This window comes from Strix uralensis, chromosome 2 (genome assembly GCF_047716275.1).
Source record: "Strix uralensis isolate ZFMK-TIS-50842 chromosome 2, bStrUra1, whole genome shotgun sequence".
In the NCBI taxonomy this organism is placed as follows: Eukaryota; Metazoa; Chordata; class Aves; order Strigiformes; family Strigidae; genus Strix; species Strix uralensis.
Genome location: NC_133973.1, coordinates 65497600 through 65516527, shown reverse-complemented (window position 1 = coordinate 65516527; position 18928 = coordinate 65497600). Strand labels below are relative to the sequence as shown.

The window sequence follows — 18928 nt, the reverse complement described above, 5'->3', positions numbered from 1 at the left end:
GTGGTTTTCATCTTTTTCTATTGTTGTGAACTGACAACATTTTTCACTGAGACCTATTTGGAAATTTTGTATACATGGACTCCTATTAAGCATGAACAACCTTGGTTTTTTCAGTCATCTCTTGGGAATCCTGTTGAAGGTGTTGAGTAGAGGTTCTACCTTTTATCTTGGACACTGGACAGTTGGCTACAAATAGATTTTCTAAAAGTCATTAGGTGTTTTTTTTCCCCCTATGATGATGCTTATGCAAATGAAGCATAGTAGCTCTTAGTCTAACAGGGATGATCTCTGTAAATATCTGTGATCGTTTTCATTCTTTTTTTCACCTTCTCAGAATTTCCAGCATTTTTTAAGAAATGTTGTCAAAGAAACAGGCTATTCCAGCATTGGGCTCACCAGTTTTACTGTGCTACTTCTCCATTTGCAAACACACAATGATGGAATGAGCTCTTGGGGCAAAAGCCTGACATGTGGGGGGATTATTTTCGGTTGCTTATCCTCTGGTGATCTCTAACTCGTTTCCAGGTCCAGTGTCCCAGTCTACCAGGTATATATGGTATCCTTAATTTGTGGACATAAGTTTGTCTGTGTTCAACTCTGTATACCTGTGTACTCTTAGCTGAACTGGTCTCTGTTGGCTTCAGTCATCACATTGTGCCACTGTGCTACTTCTAGAATACGAACCATCAAGATTTAACATCTTTCTGTCAATTCAGATCTAGGAGGCACACAATGCAACCTTGAGAACAGATGGTTGAACTCACATACACTGAAGCACGCAGTGCTACACTGATTTCTTAATCTCATTCAGAATAAATGACTTGTATATGAACAGATTCCCCAAGCTGTCAGAGCATCATAAACAAAATTGTTTGCTAATTGCAGTCAGCCACATCCATGCAAGGTTGTCCGGGAAGGATTTAGAGGCTGCTTTGCCTTGCAGAACTTCTCTGTGCTACAGCAGGGTAAAGGGGAGTTCCTGCCTTGACGCTCAGCTCCACAGTCTGAGGTCCCAGCCTGGTGTAATTTTCACCTGTAAACTGAGCATGTTTCATCTAATATAATTAAGAAACCACAAGTGCAAAACTTCTCAGAGCTATGCTTTATAGAGCCACATTTGACAGCAATTTAACTTTTAATAGTTTAATTATTACTTTTTCCTCCTATGGTCTTTTCTTACTCTCTCTATCATCTTTTCACACTGACCAAGAAGTCTGTTGTAATAGCACAGAACAGAAGCTTGCTTTCTTGTTATGGTTGGCAGCCTTTGCAGGCACATTAGCTGAAGAGTGTTCCTTTAGCACCTTAAACCCTAACCTAGAGCACAAGGTATTTACTGCATGTAATGTCTGCCCGTAACTTGTGCACAGAGCACACAGGCACTATTGTGTTACCCATAAGTTCATGAAGCTTGAAATACTGAATCAGTTGGCTGAATGAGCTGAGCTAAAATTATCAATGCATACCTGCTGGTGAATCTCCACTGTAGACAAACAAAAGAGCTCTTTGTACAAGCCCTTGGGTTCCCAGTAACTAAGTCTTTATGGTACCCCCAGTCCTCTTAAACTGGCTTTAGGAGTATGAAAGACTGGAACTAAGAACAAATTAGGCCAAACTGATGACCGACTATTTCACCTTCTGTCCAAGGGAGTGAACCAGGATCACTAATGCACCTATCAGAAAGCTTCCAGCCCCCCACAAAATAAGAAACTTGAAAAATTTTGCTAGCTTCAAAAAAACCTAGATTTTTTTTCCTCACAAATCTTGCTTTGATGACCTCCTTACCTTTAGCAGTGTATTTTTGTCTGAAATAAAGGGATGTTTCTATTAGAACATCACATGCATTTGTGGGCACAATATTTACCATGATGGTATTTTTGTCTTCTCAAAACCGCAGATGTTTTCCTTAGTAAATGTGTCTGGTTTTTAGCTTAGGGCATTTTTTTGTCTGCTTCTTTGTCCATATTAATACAATCATCCATCAAAAACAAGGTAAGAGCCTGACCAGTGTCCTGGTCTTTATTTTCAATAACCTTTGTTTTAACTTCTTGAAATGTTTCCAGAGCAATCCTGAGGCCACTACCATTCCTTTGTTAGCAGACTGCAGAATTAACATGCTTGTTATGATCTCTGAAAATGTTGACTATGTGCACTTTTTCATTATTACCTGAAATCATGCAGAGATCTGGACCTTGAAGTATCCTAGGTCTTTTCCTTTCCTCTTTGTCCTCCCCCCACTCCCAAGAGGCAGCTATTCATCTTCATTAGCCACTTCTGTTAGCTTGCTGCCAACTGAGACTAGAAAACTAGCTGCATCAGTCTTGCATGGCAATTCAGGAATTAGAATCTGCAGTCCTTGGGTGCAGGAGGTTAATGCACTAATAAAGATTGTACCTTGATTAACCACATCATCTCAGCTTACCCAGGCAAGGCTGGTTTTCAGACAGTTTGTTGTATCATATAGCCCTATGCTTTCATCTAAAAACATAGCTTCTTAGCTAAGAACAGATATTCATCATTGCAACTAAAGGAGAAATTCTGTCCTTTTTTTTTTCATTTCAGAATATTTAAAAGTTTTTAAGGAAACCCTCTAAATTCTGTAATGGGACATGTTCTTCCTTTCCTGATAGTTAGAGGTAAATCTTTTTGTCTTAAACTCTGATATGAGAGAGCATGGCATGGGTTATATCATAATTAATACTTGTTCTTAGAATCAAACCACATTTCTCTTAGCTATCCCTAGCTTCTTCTAGACTTACAGGCTCATTTAGTTCTCCAAAAATTAATAAAAATTTGCAAGGCTTTTTGCTAAAGAATTATAATCATACAATGAAGGACCAAACTAAGTCAGTTTGATAAGTAAGCAGCTGTAGCCTTCTTTTACATTTATCTGTCCTAGATTGCTGAACCTTGACTAAATGTTGCAGGTTATTTGCAGGATGGTTCCACTAAAGCAGAGATAACGTATTCCAAACAGAAACTTATTGCACTGGTATTTGTGATTTTCTGTAGACTGAATTGATCTACAGATCACGTTGAAAATGTTCATGATTTGGAATGGTTTCATTCTGTAGATACCAAATATCTGGAGATTTAATGCTGAACACATTCTTTAATGCTGCAGTCTGCAAAATCTCTGACCTTCTCCCTTTCCAAGGGCCTAATTTCTCTTTTTTTCTTCCCTCCTCCCCAGCCCACAGATGCACCTCCCCCATACACACACACAGAGTCCTGTTTCTATCAAGCAGTTTCAGCTGATGTCCATCCATGCAGGTCTGAAGAACCAAGCACAGCACAAATGACACTGTCACAAGCTACACAATTACCTTTATTTCTTTGCTTAGAACAAAAAAATTCCTTGACAAGCATTCTCCCCTGGATTGTCATATATCTTTGGATGTTATACTGATGAAGCCTATTGAAAGGAATTCATATTACAGAAAGCAACAGGGCATTCAAAGGGACTGGAGCCAAAGGGGAAATGTGGTAGAATGTGTTTTGCAGCAGATTGCTGTGAAAAAAGTGGCTCCTTGAAACCGTTTTAGCAGGAGTAGGGGAGACAGAAGAGCTGCTGACTGAGGTTCAGTGCTGAACTGGCACCCAGCTCAGTGTAAATTGTGTCCTTACAGCTATTTCAGCTCCATGACAGGGAGCTCGTAGTAGCTCCCTTATTTAATCCTTCATTTAGCAGGTGGGTGAAACCATGTTTGTCACTAATCTCAAGTTTAGAAAACATTTTGCATCATCCATGACATAAATATTAACTATAAATTAAAACCCGTCCAAATAAGTAGATGGAAAGGCAGTAAAAACGGAAACAACAGAAGCTGGAAAATGACAAGATATTCTGTTGGGTGGTGGTGGTTCGGAATAACATGTTACCAAAAGGATAATGACAAACTAAAAGATGCTTAAATGAAAAGAGGAAAAATATCAAGTGTGCAAAGGAAACTACAGGGTTTAGGAGGAAGAAAAAGAGTTAAGGACATGTAGTTTGTATAAGTGATGTCATTGTAAAGAAACAAGGAAACAGCTTTATCTTTCTATTTTACAGGTGTATATTTGAGGTTTGGGTTAGAAAAAGTTGCAGCAATAACAGATACTAGAGGAATCAATTTTGAAAAAAAAAAGTTTGCTTTTCATATCATGGGAACCTTATCATAGTGAAATGCTGTCAGCTTCAACATAGTCTCCAAAAGTTTCAGTGTCAGACTCTTTGCTTTGGATGTTTGACATTAAAATCATAGCCGTGTTGTCAGCTAGTGGCAGTGCAGCTTCACTGAACTGAAAGGGATCTTTGCCAACTGACAGCAGTTAAAGAGAGAGTCTCCTGTGTTAAAAAAACCCCAACCTATTTTATGAAGACAGGAGAGTAACTGGATTAGAGGTTCTCAAACTGTGTCCTGTGATCACTTGCTAAAGAGTCTTGGAAAGCTCTGCATTAGCTTTGTGTTGCCTTGAGTTCCATCTGAATAAATATATCTAATCTTCCCTAAAATCTGCATTTTAGTGTAGGTAACTACAAAGAGAGAGACTCTGCAGTCCCCGTGAGCTAACCAGCAGAGTATTTGCAAAGGAAAATTGTGTCTCACCAATATCCTATAATTCCTGCGACATGTCAGTAGAGCAGTGGATGAAGTTGAGCCAGCTAAAATAATTTTCAAAAGGTGTTTGACAGGGTCCTTTATGATACACTACAAACATTTCTTAAATCATCATCTGTGGAGAGACAAAATATTATGAATCAAAAATTGGCTAGGTGAGCACAAGCAAAGAGGAGGATTAAACAGTCAATTTTCTTAATGGCCCAATGATACGTTCTGGTTTTGGCACCAAATGAACAGCAAAATAATGCATGTGGCTAGATTTTAAATCTGGATGATACCACTCTTCCTACTTTTTATTAATTACAATTTTTCTGAATCAGTTCAACCATTCCTGGTATCGTGTGCCACACAGCAACTAGATATATAGCATTGCCTTAAGTCTTAGTGAATACTACTATTTACCTCTGAATGATAATTTTCCTGAAAAATTACCTACAAGCTAGGGTTAAAAGCCCCAAACAAAACACTGCCAAGCTGTCATTAAGCCACGAGAAATGTCTTGTTACTTAATTATTGCTGCGGAAACTGAATTTGGAGCAAGGATACGCAATACTATAGATTTCTTTATTTGAAGATTTTCCCTTCAGTAAGAAGAAAAGCCAAGTAGGCATGTTGACTAAGATTAACTAGGCTTGGACCTTTTAGCTTGTAAAACTGAACATTTATGTATAACTGCTGAAAACTGATTTACTACAGGTGGAGATGAGTAGAGCTGTAGAGTTGTAGAGTTACAATATGCACGTGAATGAGACGTGCCATCACCGCCACCACAAAGATGCCAGTGTGAAACAACATCACTGCAACCCTCACAAGGAGAAACATGTTAGGAAAAAAAAAGAGGGTGTCTCAGAGCCACCCCTCAGTCTTGCGCAGGAGGATGAGAGCAGTTCTCGTCATCTCAAACAAGCTGTACTGCAATTGGGCACATGTATTTTTAAGCAGTCTAGTCAGGGCTTCCTTCTTTGATCCAGAAATCTTTGTTTTCCCCACTTCTGGACCCCAAATGGCTTCTCAGTGCTTCTGTTAATTAATATTATTGAGAACTTTAAGGTTAACTTCATGAAGTTTGGAGAAAGATCTAAACTAGTTTTAAATTAGACAATTATTTTGTAGGGGCTGTAACATTTTCTGGTACCAGGTGTTTTGGACTTACTTTTTGTTTGATTTATGCTAAAAAAAAATCCCTGCTTTTTTCCTTTTCTAATTTCAAAATTCTTTTGTGTCAATCAGTGTTCTAACACCAGTTTGAAGGTGCCGAGGATCTTAAGTACATTTAAATGTACTACTACCCCACTTTCCCAGGTGCCCATGCATAGTCAGGTGCCCTGATTTTTCAGAGAGGCAGTGATGAAGTTGCAATAGGTAGTCTGAGACTTCAGGACCTTGGGATGACTGGTTAAGGGATCAGCACAAGTAGTGTTCTCCTCTATTGTTCCAGTTGCAGGGAATGACAAGAGAAGAAACAGGAGGAGCCAGCAGATCAATACCTGGCTCCAAGCCTGGTGTCTCCAGCAGTATTTTGGGTGTTTTGATCATGGGTTGGTTTACACGGCACCAGGCCTGCTGGCAACAAATGGGGTACATCTGTCACAAAGGGAGAAAATGATCTTTGCACAGAAGTTAGTAGGGCTCATTGAAAGACCCTTAAAGTAGATTTGAAGGGAGAAAGGAATAAAACCAGACTCGCTAGAGATAAGCTTGGGGGCAGCACATCAATGTCTGAGGGACGGTATGCTAGCGAGGTCCTTCGGTCTGCCATCTCAGTGGAGGTAGGGGATGGACATCCATGCGCAGCAAAGATGCAGGGGTTATTGGTGTGTTTGAAATCACAAAAGTGCCTGAGAATAGTCACGTAGGAATTAGGGCTTCTCCTCCCAGAAAGGTGGTGGGATCAGTAGCCCAACTGAAGTGCACACAGCATGGTCAACAAACAGGAGGAGCTGGAAGCCACTGTGCAGCAGGATAACTATGACATGACATAGTTGCCATCACAGGGACATGGTGAGGTGACTCACACAACCGGAGTGTTGCAATGGATGGCTGTAAACACTTCAGAAGAGATGGGAAAGGAAGGAGAGGTGGTGGGGTAGCCCTGTATGTTAAGGAGTGTTTTGATTGTCTAGAGCTTAATGATGGTGATGATAGGGTTGAATGATTATGGGCAAGAATCAGGGGAAAGGCCAACAAGGCAGATATCATGGTGGGAGTATGTTATAGACCACCCAACCAGGATGAAGAGGCAAAAGAAATATTCTATAAGCAGCTGGAAGTCTCACAGTTACTAGCCCTTGTTCTCATGGGGGACTTCAACTTACCAGATGTCTGCTGGAAATACAATACAGCAGAGAAGAAACAGTCCAGGAGGTTCCTGGAGTGTGTATAAGATAACTTCCTGACACAGCTGGTGAGTGAGCCAACTAGGGAAGGAGTACCACTGGACCTGTTGTTTGTGATGTGATGGCTGGAGGTTCTCTTGGGCATAGCGATCACAAAATGATAGCTTTCAATTCTCAGAGGAGGGGGGTCAGCAGAACTGCTACCTTGGACCTCTGGAGGGCAGACTTTGGCCTGTTTAGGTGACTGGTTGACAGAGTCCCTTGGGAGGCAGTCCTGAAGAGCAAAGGAGTCCAGGAAGGCTGGACATTCTTCAAGAAGGAAATCTTAAAGGCACAGGAGCAGGCCATCCCTATGTGCTGAAAGATGAGCCGGCAGGGAAGAAGACCAGTCTGGCTAAACAGAGAGTTTATGACCTTTGGAAGAAGGGGCAGGCAACTCAGAAGGACTACAGGATGTTGTGAGGTTATGCAGAGAGAAAATTAGAAGGGTCAAAGCCCAACTAGAACTGAACTTGGCCACTGCTGTAAAAGACAATAAAAAATGTTTCTATAAATACATTAAAACAAAAGGAGGACTAAGAATCTCATCCTTTATTGGATGTGGGGGGTAACATAGTGACAAAGGATGAGGAAAAGGCTGATGTACTTAATGCCTCTTTTGCCTCGGTCTCTAACAGTAAGAGCAGTTGTTCTCCAGGTACCCAGCCCCCTGAGCTGGAAGACAGGGACAGGGAGCAGAATGAAGACCCCATAATACAAGGGGAAATTATTAGCTACTTGCTACACCACTTAGACATACACAAGTCTATGGGGCCAGATGGGATCCACCCAAGGGTACTAAGGGAGCTGGTGGAAGTGGTCACCAAGCCACTTTCAATCATTTATCAGCAGTCCTGGCTAATCAGGGAGGTCGCTGTTGACTGGAAGTTAGCAAATGTGGCCCCCTTCTACAAGAAGGGACAGAAGGAGGATCTGGGGAACTACAGAGCTGTCAGTGCCAGGGAAGGTTATGGAGCTGATCATCTTGAGTGCCATCACACGGCACATACAGGGCAACCAGGTGATCAGGCCCAGTCAGCATGCATTTATGAAAGGCAGGTCCTGCTTGACTGACTTGATCTCCTTCTACGACAAGGTGACCCACTTAGTGGATGAGGGAAAGGCCATGGATGTTGTCTGCCTAGACTTTAGTAAAGCCTTTGACACCATTCCACAGCATTCTCCTGGAGAAACTGGTGACTCATGGCTTGGATGGGTATATTCTTCACTGGATAAAAAACTGGCTGGATGGCTCGGCCCAAAGAGTTGTGGTGAATGGAGTTAAATCCAGTTGGCAGCTGGTCACAAGTGGTGTTCCCTAGGGCTCAGTTCGGTTTAATATCTTTATCAGTGATCTGGACAAGGGGATCGAGTGCACCCTCAGTAAGTTTGCAGATGACACCAAGTTGGGTGGGAGTGTTGATCTGCTCGAGGGTAGGAAGGCTGTAATGGGCCGAGGCCAGTTGTATGAGATTCAACAAGGCCAAATGCCAGGTGCTGCACTTGGGCCACAACAACCCCCAGCAGCGCTACAGGCTTGGGGAGCAGTGGCTGGAGAGCTGCCAGTCAGAGAGGGACCTGTGGGTGTTGATTGACAGCCGGCTGAACATGAGCCAGCAGTGTGCCCAGGTGGCCAAGAATACCAATGGCATCCCGGCTTTTATCAGAAATAGCGTGGCCAGCAGGGACAGGGAAGTGATCTTACCCCTGTACTCGGCACTGGTGAGGCCGCACCTCGATTACTGTGTTCAGTTTTGGGCCCCTCACTACAAAAAGGACATTGAATTACTCGAGCGTGTCCAGAGAAGGGCAACAAAGCTGGTGAAAAGTCTGGAGCACATGTCGTACGAGGAACGGCTGAGGGAACTGGGGTTGTTTAGTTTGGAGAAGAGGAGGCTGAGGGGAGACCTCATCGCCCTCTACAACTACCTGAAAGGAGGTTGCAGAGAGCTGGGGATGAGTCTCTTCAACCAAGTAATAAGTGATAGGACAAGAGGTAATGGCCTCAAGTTGTGCCAGGGAAGGTTTAGACTAGATATTAGGAAGCATTTCTTTACAGAATGGGTTGTTAGGCGTTGGAATGAGCTGCCCAGGGAGGTGGTGGAGTCCCCATCCCTGGAGGTGTTCAAGAGGCAGGTTGACATGGCGCTTGGGGATATGGTGTAGTTGGGATCTGTCAGTGCTAGGTTAACGGTTGGACTAGATGATCTTCAAGGTCCTTTCCAACCCAGATGATTCTGTGATTCTGTGATTCTGAACAGAGGTTGTGGAGTGGTGAGTGTCTGTCTCTTCTCCCAAGTAACATGTGATAGGACAAGAGGAAATGGCCTCATGTTGCACCAGGGGAGGTTTAGATTGAATATTAGGAAAAATTTCCTCACCGAAAGGGTTGTCAAGCATTGGAACAGGCTGCCCAGGAAAGTGGTTGAGTCACCATCCCTGGAGGTATTTAAAAGACATGTAGATGTGGCACTTAGGGACATGGTTTAGTGGGGAACTTGGCAGTGTTAGGTTTGTGGTTGGACTCAATGATCTTAAAGGTCTTTTCCAACCTAAACGATTCTATGATTCTATGAAATTTTCATCAGTCCATTTGAAACATTGTTTTCAGTCCAGTGGGTGCCTTATGCCAATACTGCCAATCCCAAACTCCAAAGACAGGCAAGTCAGCTGAGCAGAAAAGAGAAGCTGTGCATGAAAGCTTATTCTAACCATAAAAGTTGAGGCCTTTCTATTTAGTTAGATAGTTGCCATTTGGGTTTACATTTTCAAACATTTCACACCACGTACTAAAAAAAGATGTTGATATAATCATATGTCACCACTAGTGCTTTTAATCTGTCTCAAATATCTTCAGATAGTCTAAAATTACAAGATTTGACACACAGGAACATATTCTGAATTTGTTTCTGCTTGACCTTGCAAAGTGTTGACACTTGCTGGACAACACCTAAATGCTTTCTCCTAATTTTTGAGATTCTGTTCTTGGCAGACAGAAGGAGCCTGTGCACATAGTTTAATGTTTCTCTTTTCAAAAAATATTTTACTATGTTTAAATCTTACCACTCCTCAGTGGTGACAACCTATAGTTTGGGGTATTTTTCATGATAGTTTTCTGATTTCTTTTTTTCTAATTTGATTTCATTTTTTAGTTGTCTGAATTTCAAAGAGTAGTGATAAATACACCATATGATCACAACTCAAAATATTATTCTAGTACATTCACATTCAGATATTCATGATAATGGCAATTATTAACCCTGGCAAATATCAGTGGTCTTACTAAATCTTTGTGTCAGAAAGGGTTATGTCAAAGTTAAATTATGTAGAAAGCTTTATTATATACCACAACTCAAAGTAAAAAGGAAGACAAGAAGCTAGCTGAAAAAAAAAAAAAAAAAAACAAAAAACATTAAGGGCATTTTTCATTGAAGTGTGGATGAGAAATAATCTTGGGGAAAAAAAGAAATGGGAGATTTTGACATGTCAAAAAAAAAGGTCATCCTTATTTTTAATCAGCCCTCTGGTCTTTTCCCTGGATGAAGGCATCATTGTTGGACTCGGGCAGGCAAGGTGGGAGGGAAGAGCTCTGCTGCTGTAACAGATTGGTTTCTGCATGGCATATAGCAGACTTCTCAGAAGATGTTTCCCTGAAGGTGACAGTGGGGGTCAGCCACCACATAACCTGGAGGAACTGTTTCTTGGGCAAATGGAAATCATAAGTACTGAACAGCATATTTCACAAGTAGGATAACTTCAGGTCAAAGCCACCAGATATTCCCAGTCTGTCTGCCCCAATTCTTCAATTGATAGAGATAACCTAACGCATTGCCCTTCAGAAAAAAGGAACACATCGTTCATTCCTATGCACACTTTTGGGCTCAGCACCTCAACTTGTAGGGAAAAACACTTTGTTTGTTTGGGGATGCGGTTTTACTGGTGGAAACACCGTTAGTCTATATGCACAACATCGCATTTTCTAGAAAGTAAGTAAATGATCCTGTAAGGGAAAAGCAGAGAAAAGCAGGTGAGAAAGCGATACTTTTTTAGATCACAACCTAAGGATTAAATGGCCACATTACAAATCTCGTTTTTGTCAATTTATTTACTGTTGGAATATTTCTCAATATGTAATTCCTTAATCTTTTGAAAACAATAGAACATGTGCCAGGTACTTGTAGCAAATAGCAATCTTGCCTGTGGGTTTTGTTGCCTGAGTTTAAAGAACTTACTGTATATTAAAAATTGCTATATACTGCTATTGCTGGCACTTATCAGATAAGGAAGTTATAAGATGAACAATCTGCCTCAAAGAACTGAAAAGCAAAGCAATTCTGATAGTGAAACTGCAAACCAGATGATGCACTGATTAGAGGCATGCACATAGATTACAGAAGTATAATAAATCATGTAACTTTTTAGCCTCGAGTAAAATAAAACAATGCAGTTTTTATTAGGAAATAAACTGTTTATCAAGAATGCTTTAAAGGTGACATTTATTACTAATAAACTATGTTGAAAGGGCTGATCCTTTCATTGGCAAAACAGACAGAGACTTTCTTCTACATAAAAAATGCCCAAGCTCAGTCCCTGCCTGGTCAGGAAGCACTTCCATCAGCTCTAATAAAGGATGGGCAAGACACTCACCCACACCTTTCTTCATAGAAGGACATTTTCTTTTCTCTTTAGAAAGGAATGAGTCATGGAAATACGACTCCAGTATTATTTTAGGACTGATCATGGATCTCAGCACGACTCCTTGGAATATCACTGAGAAACAATTCCACAGTCAGCTAATGGTATCAAAACCCAGCAAAGCATCTGCCAGGCAAACTCTTGATAGTGTCAGTGAGCCCCCTGCTTAGGCAGGATGTTATTTGCTCTTCGGCTCTTGAAACTTATGGACCGACTCTTCAGGGTTGTCACGCTCTGTGCTACTTCTCATATTAATTCTGTTAAGTCACTGTGTGCCAAATATTATGGCTGCTGGTGCTGAACATGTAAAAAAACATGTCCATCCTTTAACAGCTTGCACTAGAGAGGAATGTGAAGCCTCTCTCTTAACAAACTTCTTGTTTGAAGTGTTTAATTTACACCTCCCCAAAAGTAGCCTTGCTTTGGAAACCAACTCATTCTGGCTTGAATAACAGTATTGAATGTGTGTCTACCTGCTACCTGAAACTGTGTCAGGAATGACTGCATACAAGTCAGGTCAAGCTACTTATGTCTCTTAGCTATTAAAAAATGTCCTTCAGAACAGCACAGGGAGAAGACAAAGGTGGAGTGCGGCACACCTTGTTTAGGGCTTGCCACATGTTTGCGTCCTGCAAGGCACAAACATGTTGCAGTTAGGAACTTACTCAACTCCTTTACAATGATAAAGGCAATTTTAGGAATTAACCATTCAGCAAGTGTTAAGCATTTATCATTCTGACCTTGTCTATGAAATCTATTTCATGATTAGTCCATAGTGTGCACCCCATTACTTGGTCATGAACTGAAATTTCTGTTTCTATGCTACAAGAAAAAGTTATTCTGTTAGTCTCACCAGCCAGAATACATTGCATGATTAAAATGTGGTTGCAAATTGTCAGAAAAATCAAATTTCTTGCACTTAAGAGACATTAACTATTCAGGAAAATGAAACGGTGCTTAAGAACTGCTCTCAAGAGTCTGTGATAAAAATCAATGTAGCTCGTGTATTGTCTAGATTATACGTAAACTGGGCATCTCCTAGAAGCTGCAGTAACTTAAATATTCCACTACCCAGGCACTCTTGCTACTGATATACTATCATTGTCTCCTATTCCACTGATTTCTAAACAGTTTGCTGTACAATATTGTTTTTCAGGAGATGACCCATTCATGGCCTCCACCACTGTCAGCTATTCACACACCAGGAAAGGCAGAACAAAGCAAGTTTCCCTTCCCAAACAAGGTAAGACACACAACATCATGTAGAACCATGCCTCCTGCACCTCAAAATATGTCCTGCGTGAGCCCTGACTAAGCATGTGAGGTCCTTGGGCTGAGGTTGATGCCGTGCTAATGACCTTCTCCATGTGTGTGCCAGTGTCCACTGCCTTTTCCTTGTTTACAGCCTCTGCAGGGCTACACGGCCTTGTTTGCCTATCTCCAGCAGCAGTACTGATGCTGGTGTGTGGGTCATGAGTTCCTCACCACAAGGCAAAAATGCAGGTGTCCCTGGTGGGGTGTCCAGATGTGGTGCCTTCTGCGGGCACCTGCTGAAGCTCCTGACTGATACTTCAGGGCACAAACAGCTGCTGTGAGTCAAGAAGCTCCTGCTTGCATCCATTGCTCCTGCTTCATTTGTCTTTGCTAGCCGAGATTTTTGTTGAGACCATTGAGGTCTGAGGTGGGCTTTACTAATACAGTCATGGGCTGAGGAGTCGGCATACATCCCCTGCCACCAACCTGCCTTCAAGGACAGCTTTGCTAGAGAGGCAAGCAGCCCAGTTCCATGATGCCCAGAGGGGCCACAGAAGTATTTGCCAGGGAAGTATTTGGTCCCTCAAGGGACCAAGGCCACTGGTCCTGCTGATGGTCCCTTGAAACCAGCTCTGCTATTGTATGTGTATCCCAGGGAGGATGCAGTGTGGCATGGTAAAGTTCATCGGCATGACCTTGGGGAAACCACATTATTTATACTTTGTAAGTCAGAAGGGAATTAAATCAGCTATCCTATGTAAAAGCCAATAAAAATTTCACATTGTATCACCATATACTGTTTATATGCCACAAGCATATTTCATGAAGTGTTCAAGCTTGAAAGATGGTATTGATGCTGTTTATAGCCTTCCTCCTGTTAAAGCAAGCTCCTTTGGTAACTTTTAAGTCCATTCTGCAAAATTTAGTGCAGGGAATAATTATAACCACAAAGCCAAGAAACACTCAAGATTTCCCTACAGTAAAACAGCTTTTCCGTGGATGAGAGTGTCATGATTTTGAAGTACCAGGGGTGTAAACCAAAACATCTCTGGCATGTTATGAAAGAAAAAGAAGGAAATAACTCACTGTCTATTTGCTCATTGAAGGCAGACAGCCGACTGAAAATGGTAGGCGGGCTAGAGGCTTGTTACGTTAGAGTAAGTCCAGTAGGAGATAGATGGATCAGCAGCTTACAAGCAGGTGAAGTGCCCAGATATGGATGACAAAAACAAAGTGGTGTTTGCAGTTCTGCAGTTCCTGCCATAATTATCACCACACGATGTGCTTGTATGGTATGCGTGCAGATGGGCATGGGCAAGATGGACCTATCAGCATATCTGTGTGACCATCATGAATGCACTTCCTCACAACAAAATGTATTGTGATAAATATAGGAAAAGGAGAACGACATACCATAGGGAAAAGATGTGTGAATAATGGTTGATACTGACTTTCTCATCTTCTCTCCGCCTGTTCATTCATCTTTCCGGAAAATATTCTAATAGTTTGAACTGCAGAGCCATTTCAGAGATCTATCATTCATTTTTAAAGAGCCTTTTCTAGATGGTTTCCTTTTCTCTTACAAAAGTAGATTTTCCATTTTATTTAAGCTTAGGATGGACAAGATTTCATCTACTAATATATGAGCATACTTTTGTACATACAATAACATCACAACTGTATTGTGGCCTGGGTGGTCTGCATGGTCAAAAATTATCTGCTTTGTGTGAGATGGGGAAGAAGTACCTAACAAAACCCTGAACGGAGTCCTGGAAAAATCCTGCGTCACTGTCCATACATCATGTTAATTTTAGACACCACCTCTACTTTAAAATATTTTAAAATGATTAAATGCTACTTCTGTGGCTTACTCTGAACCTGTGGAGTTGCAGACTTTAGAAGGCATCTGCTTTTCAGGCTCCAAAATGCAGAGAATGGTTTCCTAATTTTTCAAACATGTCTTTGAGATATTCGTAAGCTAGCTATTGCTTTTCACAAAGTGTGGTGTAAAATCTTTATTGGATCTCATAGGGGTTGTCTCCATAACTCTTAGGAAGCTTTCCCACAGGTAAGATATGTAGCTGTCCCAACTTGTTAAAACCTAAGGACTACACCAAACTGTTGTGGATCGCACATTATTCAGATAAATGAGCCTGTCAGTTAAGTAGTGGCCAAGGCCAGCAAAGAGGCTAAAAGGCTAAATTCGGGGCATCGGCTTCATCTCTTAGTTCCAAGCAATCCATGGTACCGTGAATTCATTTTCAGTCTTTATGGCAGTGTTGAGAGATCAGTTCACTTCATTTGCAATGACTCTTCCAGCCAGAGAAGCAGGTGGGCCGCAATCCTTTTTAACAGAAGACAGTTCCCAAGTGTGAAGATACTCATCATTTTGGGAATGAGAAAAAGAGAAGCTTGTAGGACTACTGCCCTGTTGCAGGGATGCAAATCATCCTTACTTTTCTGTCTATAAAAACTGAGTGTCAGCATCATTAGTTCCCATACATGCCACACTGCTTTTAACCTGCAACTCAAGTAATTAGTGATCTGACAGCTTAAAACTTGAAATTTATTAATTAGGCTATTAAAGTTTCAAAGGCCACAGCAACTATAGCTAGACTGGTTTTGAAATCAGTCTAGTAATAAAAGTTAAATAACTGAGGTTTATATATCACAAATATAACAGAATTGCATATTTGAAACTGCATGTGTGGATGTGTCCATCTATACAACTATATGCTCAGTGGTTGGGGGGGATGTATGTGCATATGCTGTACCTGTATATGAAATCAGACCTCATTAACATGTGCATTAATGCACAAGAATGGAAGGAAAGTCCAGGTCAGGTTTGACACGTGTGGCAGTGCTCAGTAGGTTTCCCAGCACAGCACTGCTGGGAGAGCACACTTAAGGAACTGTCCTTTATGTAATAGAGGGCATAAAGTTGCATTTCATCCTTAACTTTGAATTTGTTTTCTCTGTGGAATTAATTTGTACTCTTGAATTTACTAGGAAGGAGCAATGACAGTCTCTTTACTTCTTGTTTTTCAAAGCTTGAGGATAATTGAATCAGTGTGTGATGTGAAAGGCTGTGTGTGCTTTCCTTTCTCCTATCTGTCACATTTTGTTACGTACAAATGATCAGGCATTATTTGATTGTAATTTTATTAAAAACATCTTAATAAATAAACTTTAAATGAATAATTAAATTTGGTAAATAAGAGCTCACTTGATGCTTGTGCGAATGAGCTTTCATGTTCAGGCATTAATTCTCTACTCTTGTATGGGAAAAAAGAATGCTGTTAATTCTGATGCCTGCTTTGCTCTCTTTCTTCATTTTTACTGTGATTTCATGTCTTGGAAGTTCGATCAGGTGTTTGATTTCTAGTTATATGTATGTGATATTATGGAATCAACCATCATTTTGTTATTTGAGAATTAATTTATCCACTCCAGGAGAACTGGTGTTTTGTCACAAAGCTATTGGGTAATTATTCTCGGCAGGAGCTAAGTTATCATAGTGATGTTATTCTTTACATGCTCAATTCATTTATTTTTTCCTTTCTTGTTGATTTTAACAAGCTGGAGCAAATGCGCTAGAAAATAATCTCCAGAAGTGAAGACTTCACCTTTGGTTTTTTCAGTTACATAAAGTCATACTTTTTTCCTACCTGTGTGGGAGCATTCTTTATTTTGCTATGAAATTTTGGTATTAGCCTTTATTATTAAGAATAATTTGTTGAGAATCAAGACACTTATTTTAAAGAATCAATTAAAAGCGAAAATGTTATAGCTCCTATGTTTTGCTGTCAAATTTGAGACTATGCAGAGCCAATGGCAGAGGAAAGAGACTGTGCTAGGCTGTTAAAGGGGAGGGTGAATTCTTCCTGAGGTTGACAAAAATGTAAAAGTGTGATGAGATCCTTGTTTAGCAGTTTCAAACACTTTTAGAAACCTGAGGTATTTCCATCAAAAGGATTGTATTCCCCCAAACCTCTCTAGGTACATAAATTCACTATTCTGGAAACTGAACGTGCTCTAATAGCCTACTTTTATTGGCAGCCTGGCTGGCTACTAGAATAGCATTTAAATTCAAGTGTACATTTCACTGTATCACCACTGCATGCTGATCCTGACTACTTAAGATTATATTCAGTCACCAGAAAAAAACAGGCTTTAATATCCCTTCATCAGAAGCATTCACAAAAAGATGAGGCAATTTGTCAAAAGTAGACAATTTCAAATTATTGAGAAATTATTGTCGGCATGTGAAACACTGTACAGATCTTTTCATACTGCAGTTGAAGATAGAAACTCTTAGGGCTTGCCCAAAAATTTGATGTCTCGCATTTCAGGTGCGTAGGATGGCAGTGAATTGCAGATGTGTATTATAGCATAAAAGTTACAGATCAAAGCCATGCAGTCTGGAGAGCCTTGACCCTAGAGCAAATGGTACAGATCAAGGGGATTTGACTAGCCGAGCCCTAGAGCCCCCAGTGCCTGCAGTCCAGTCAACCTCCATTTAGAGATGCCAAGAAACTCCTGGGGCCCCAAACTGCTGAGGCATGCTTCTGAGTGACTCAGCAGCAAAATCTCAGCTCAGCTGAGTGGGAGCTCACTTGATCTCTCTGGGGACTTGCAGTTGGTTTCTTGATGAGCTGTGCATTTGGCTCTCAGCCTCTATGGACCAGAGGCTGAGTCCAGCTCCTGACTCCTCACTGAAAATGACTGCGTGTGTTGCTGTGGGTGCCTGGCATCTCCAAGCAGTCTTTACTGAAGTTGTAACTGCAGCATGTATACAAGGTGGTATTCCTATGTGTGTCTGTGTTACTCAGAAGCAGTTGCATACAGGATACCTTCCCTGCTGTCATCCATAGCAGTGTTCTTTTTTCCTTAATTTAAATATCTTTTTGTTATAGTTTATATTTGTATTTCCCTTCTATTTGTAGGCTTGTTTTATATTTTTATGAATGCAAAACAATTATGTGAGTAAAATATGTGAACATTTGCATGTGAGGAAAAAATGGTCTAATTTATTGCACTATTCATAGATATTGGGGTTGTGATACAAGGTTGACCTTGTAATCTCAAGGACCCAGAACTAAAGTCTGTATTTTCATTCTCCTGTGCTGTCAATATCAACATGTAAAAAGGAAAGACCAGCTGTGCTACTACCTCAGGAATCCAACGGCCCATGAAGCAATATTGGTCTTCCCTCTGTTTTCTCATCTAAACTTGTAGAAGATAATAGACAAGTTTTGGCTGATCAATAAATGAATAGTGAGCAGGAGAGTCATAATAGCTATACAAGGAATTGAACCATTAAAGGGTTGTTGTGAAATAAGTTTACAAGCCTTAGAATTAATGGATTTTCAAAGAAATATTGGATTTATTCTTGTAATTGAAAATTACTTTGAAACTGAATGAACAATTAACAATGCTGTTTGTATTGTTAAAGTAATGTTCAAGCAAGTATTGCAGCTAAGAATTGCCATAAAAATAACACACCATACCTTTTTTCTATTATTACTGTAGGAGTCACAACAGGGATCTACAGGACACAGCAATACAAGTAAGTACCAACTCATTTTCTGGCTGCATTGGGTGGAGGGGATGACAATGACTGAAAAACAAGTGATGGATAGAGTAAGGAACCAGTAGCGGACTGGGATAGCGCAGAGCCTCACCAGTACTCTGCTATGGCCAAATGTGGAGAACTGAATTGAAGAGTGACCGTCAAAATGTCAGCTCTTTTGGTGAACTGGGAAGAACAAAAAGGATTCTTTTAGTTATAGCTATTTCATTATGTAGATGACAAAGACTGAAAGGGCAAAAAAGTGGCTTTTTTCAGAAAGGCAGAAAAGAGCTGACCTAGTTGCACGGCCGGATCCGGACTGCCAGGAAATTCTGCAGGAACGCTTGTTATCATTTATCTTTCATAGGCAATGGTATATTTTGTGGCTATTGCACAGTAATAAGCTACATAAATCCTGCCAAACT

General features: G+C 40.8%; 1 protein-coding gene across 2 annotated transcripts in view; it reads left to right on the top strand.

Moving 5' to 3' along the window:
- AFF3 (ALF transcription elongation factor 3) overlaps nt 1-18928 on the top strand; it is a 335959-nt gene that overhangs the window by 188864 nt on the left and 128167 nt on the right. For both annotated transcript variants that reach the window (XM_074859046.1, XM_074859045.1), the window contains 2 exons: nt 12834-12920; nt 18464-18500. In XM_074859046.1, coding sequence (XP_074715147.1) covers nt 12834-12920; nt 18464-18500 — 124 coding nt within the window. The remainder of the gene's footprint in view (nt 1-12833; nt 12921-18463; nt 18501-18928) is intronic.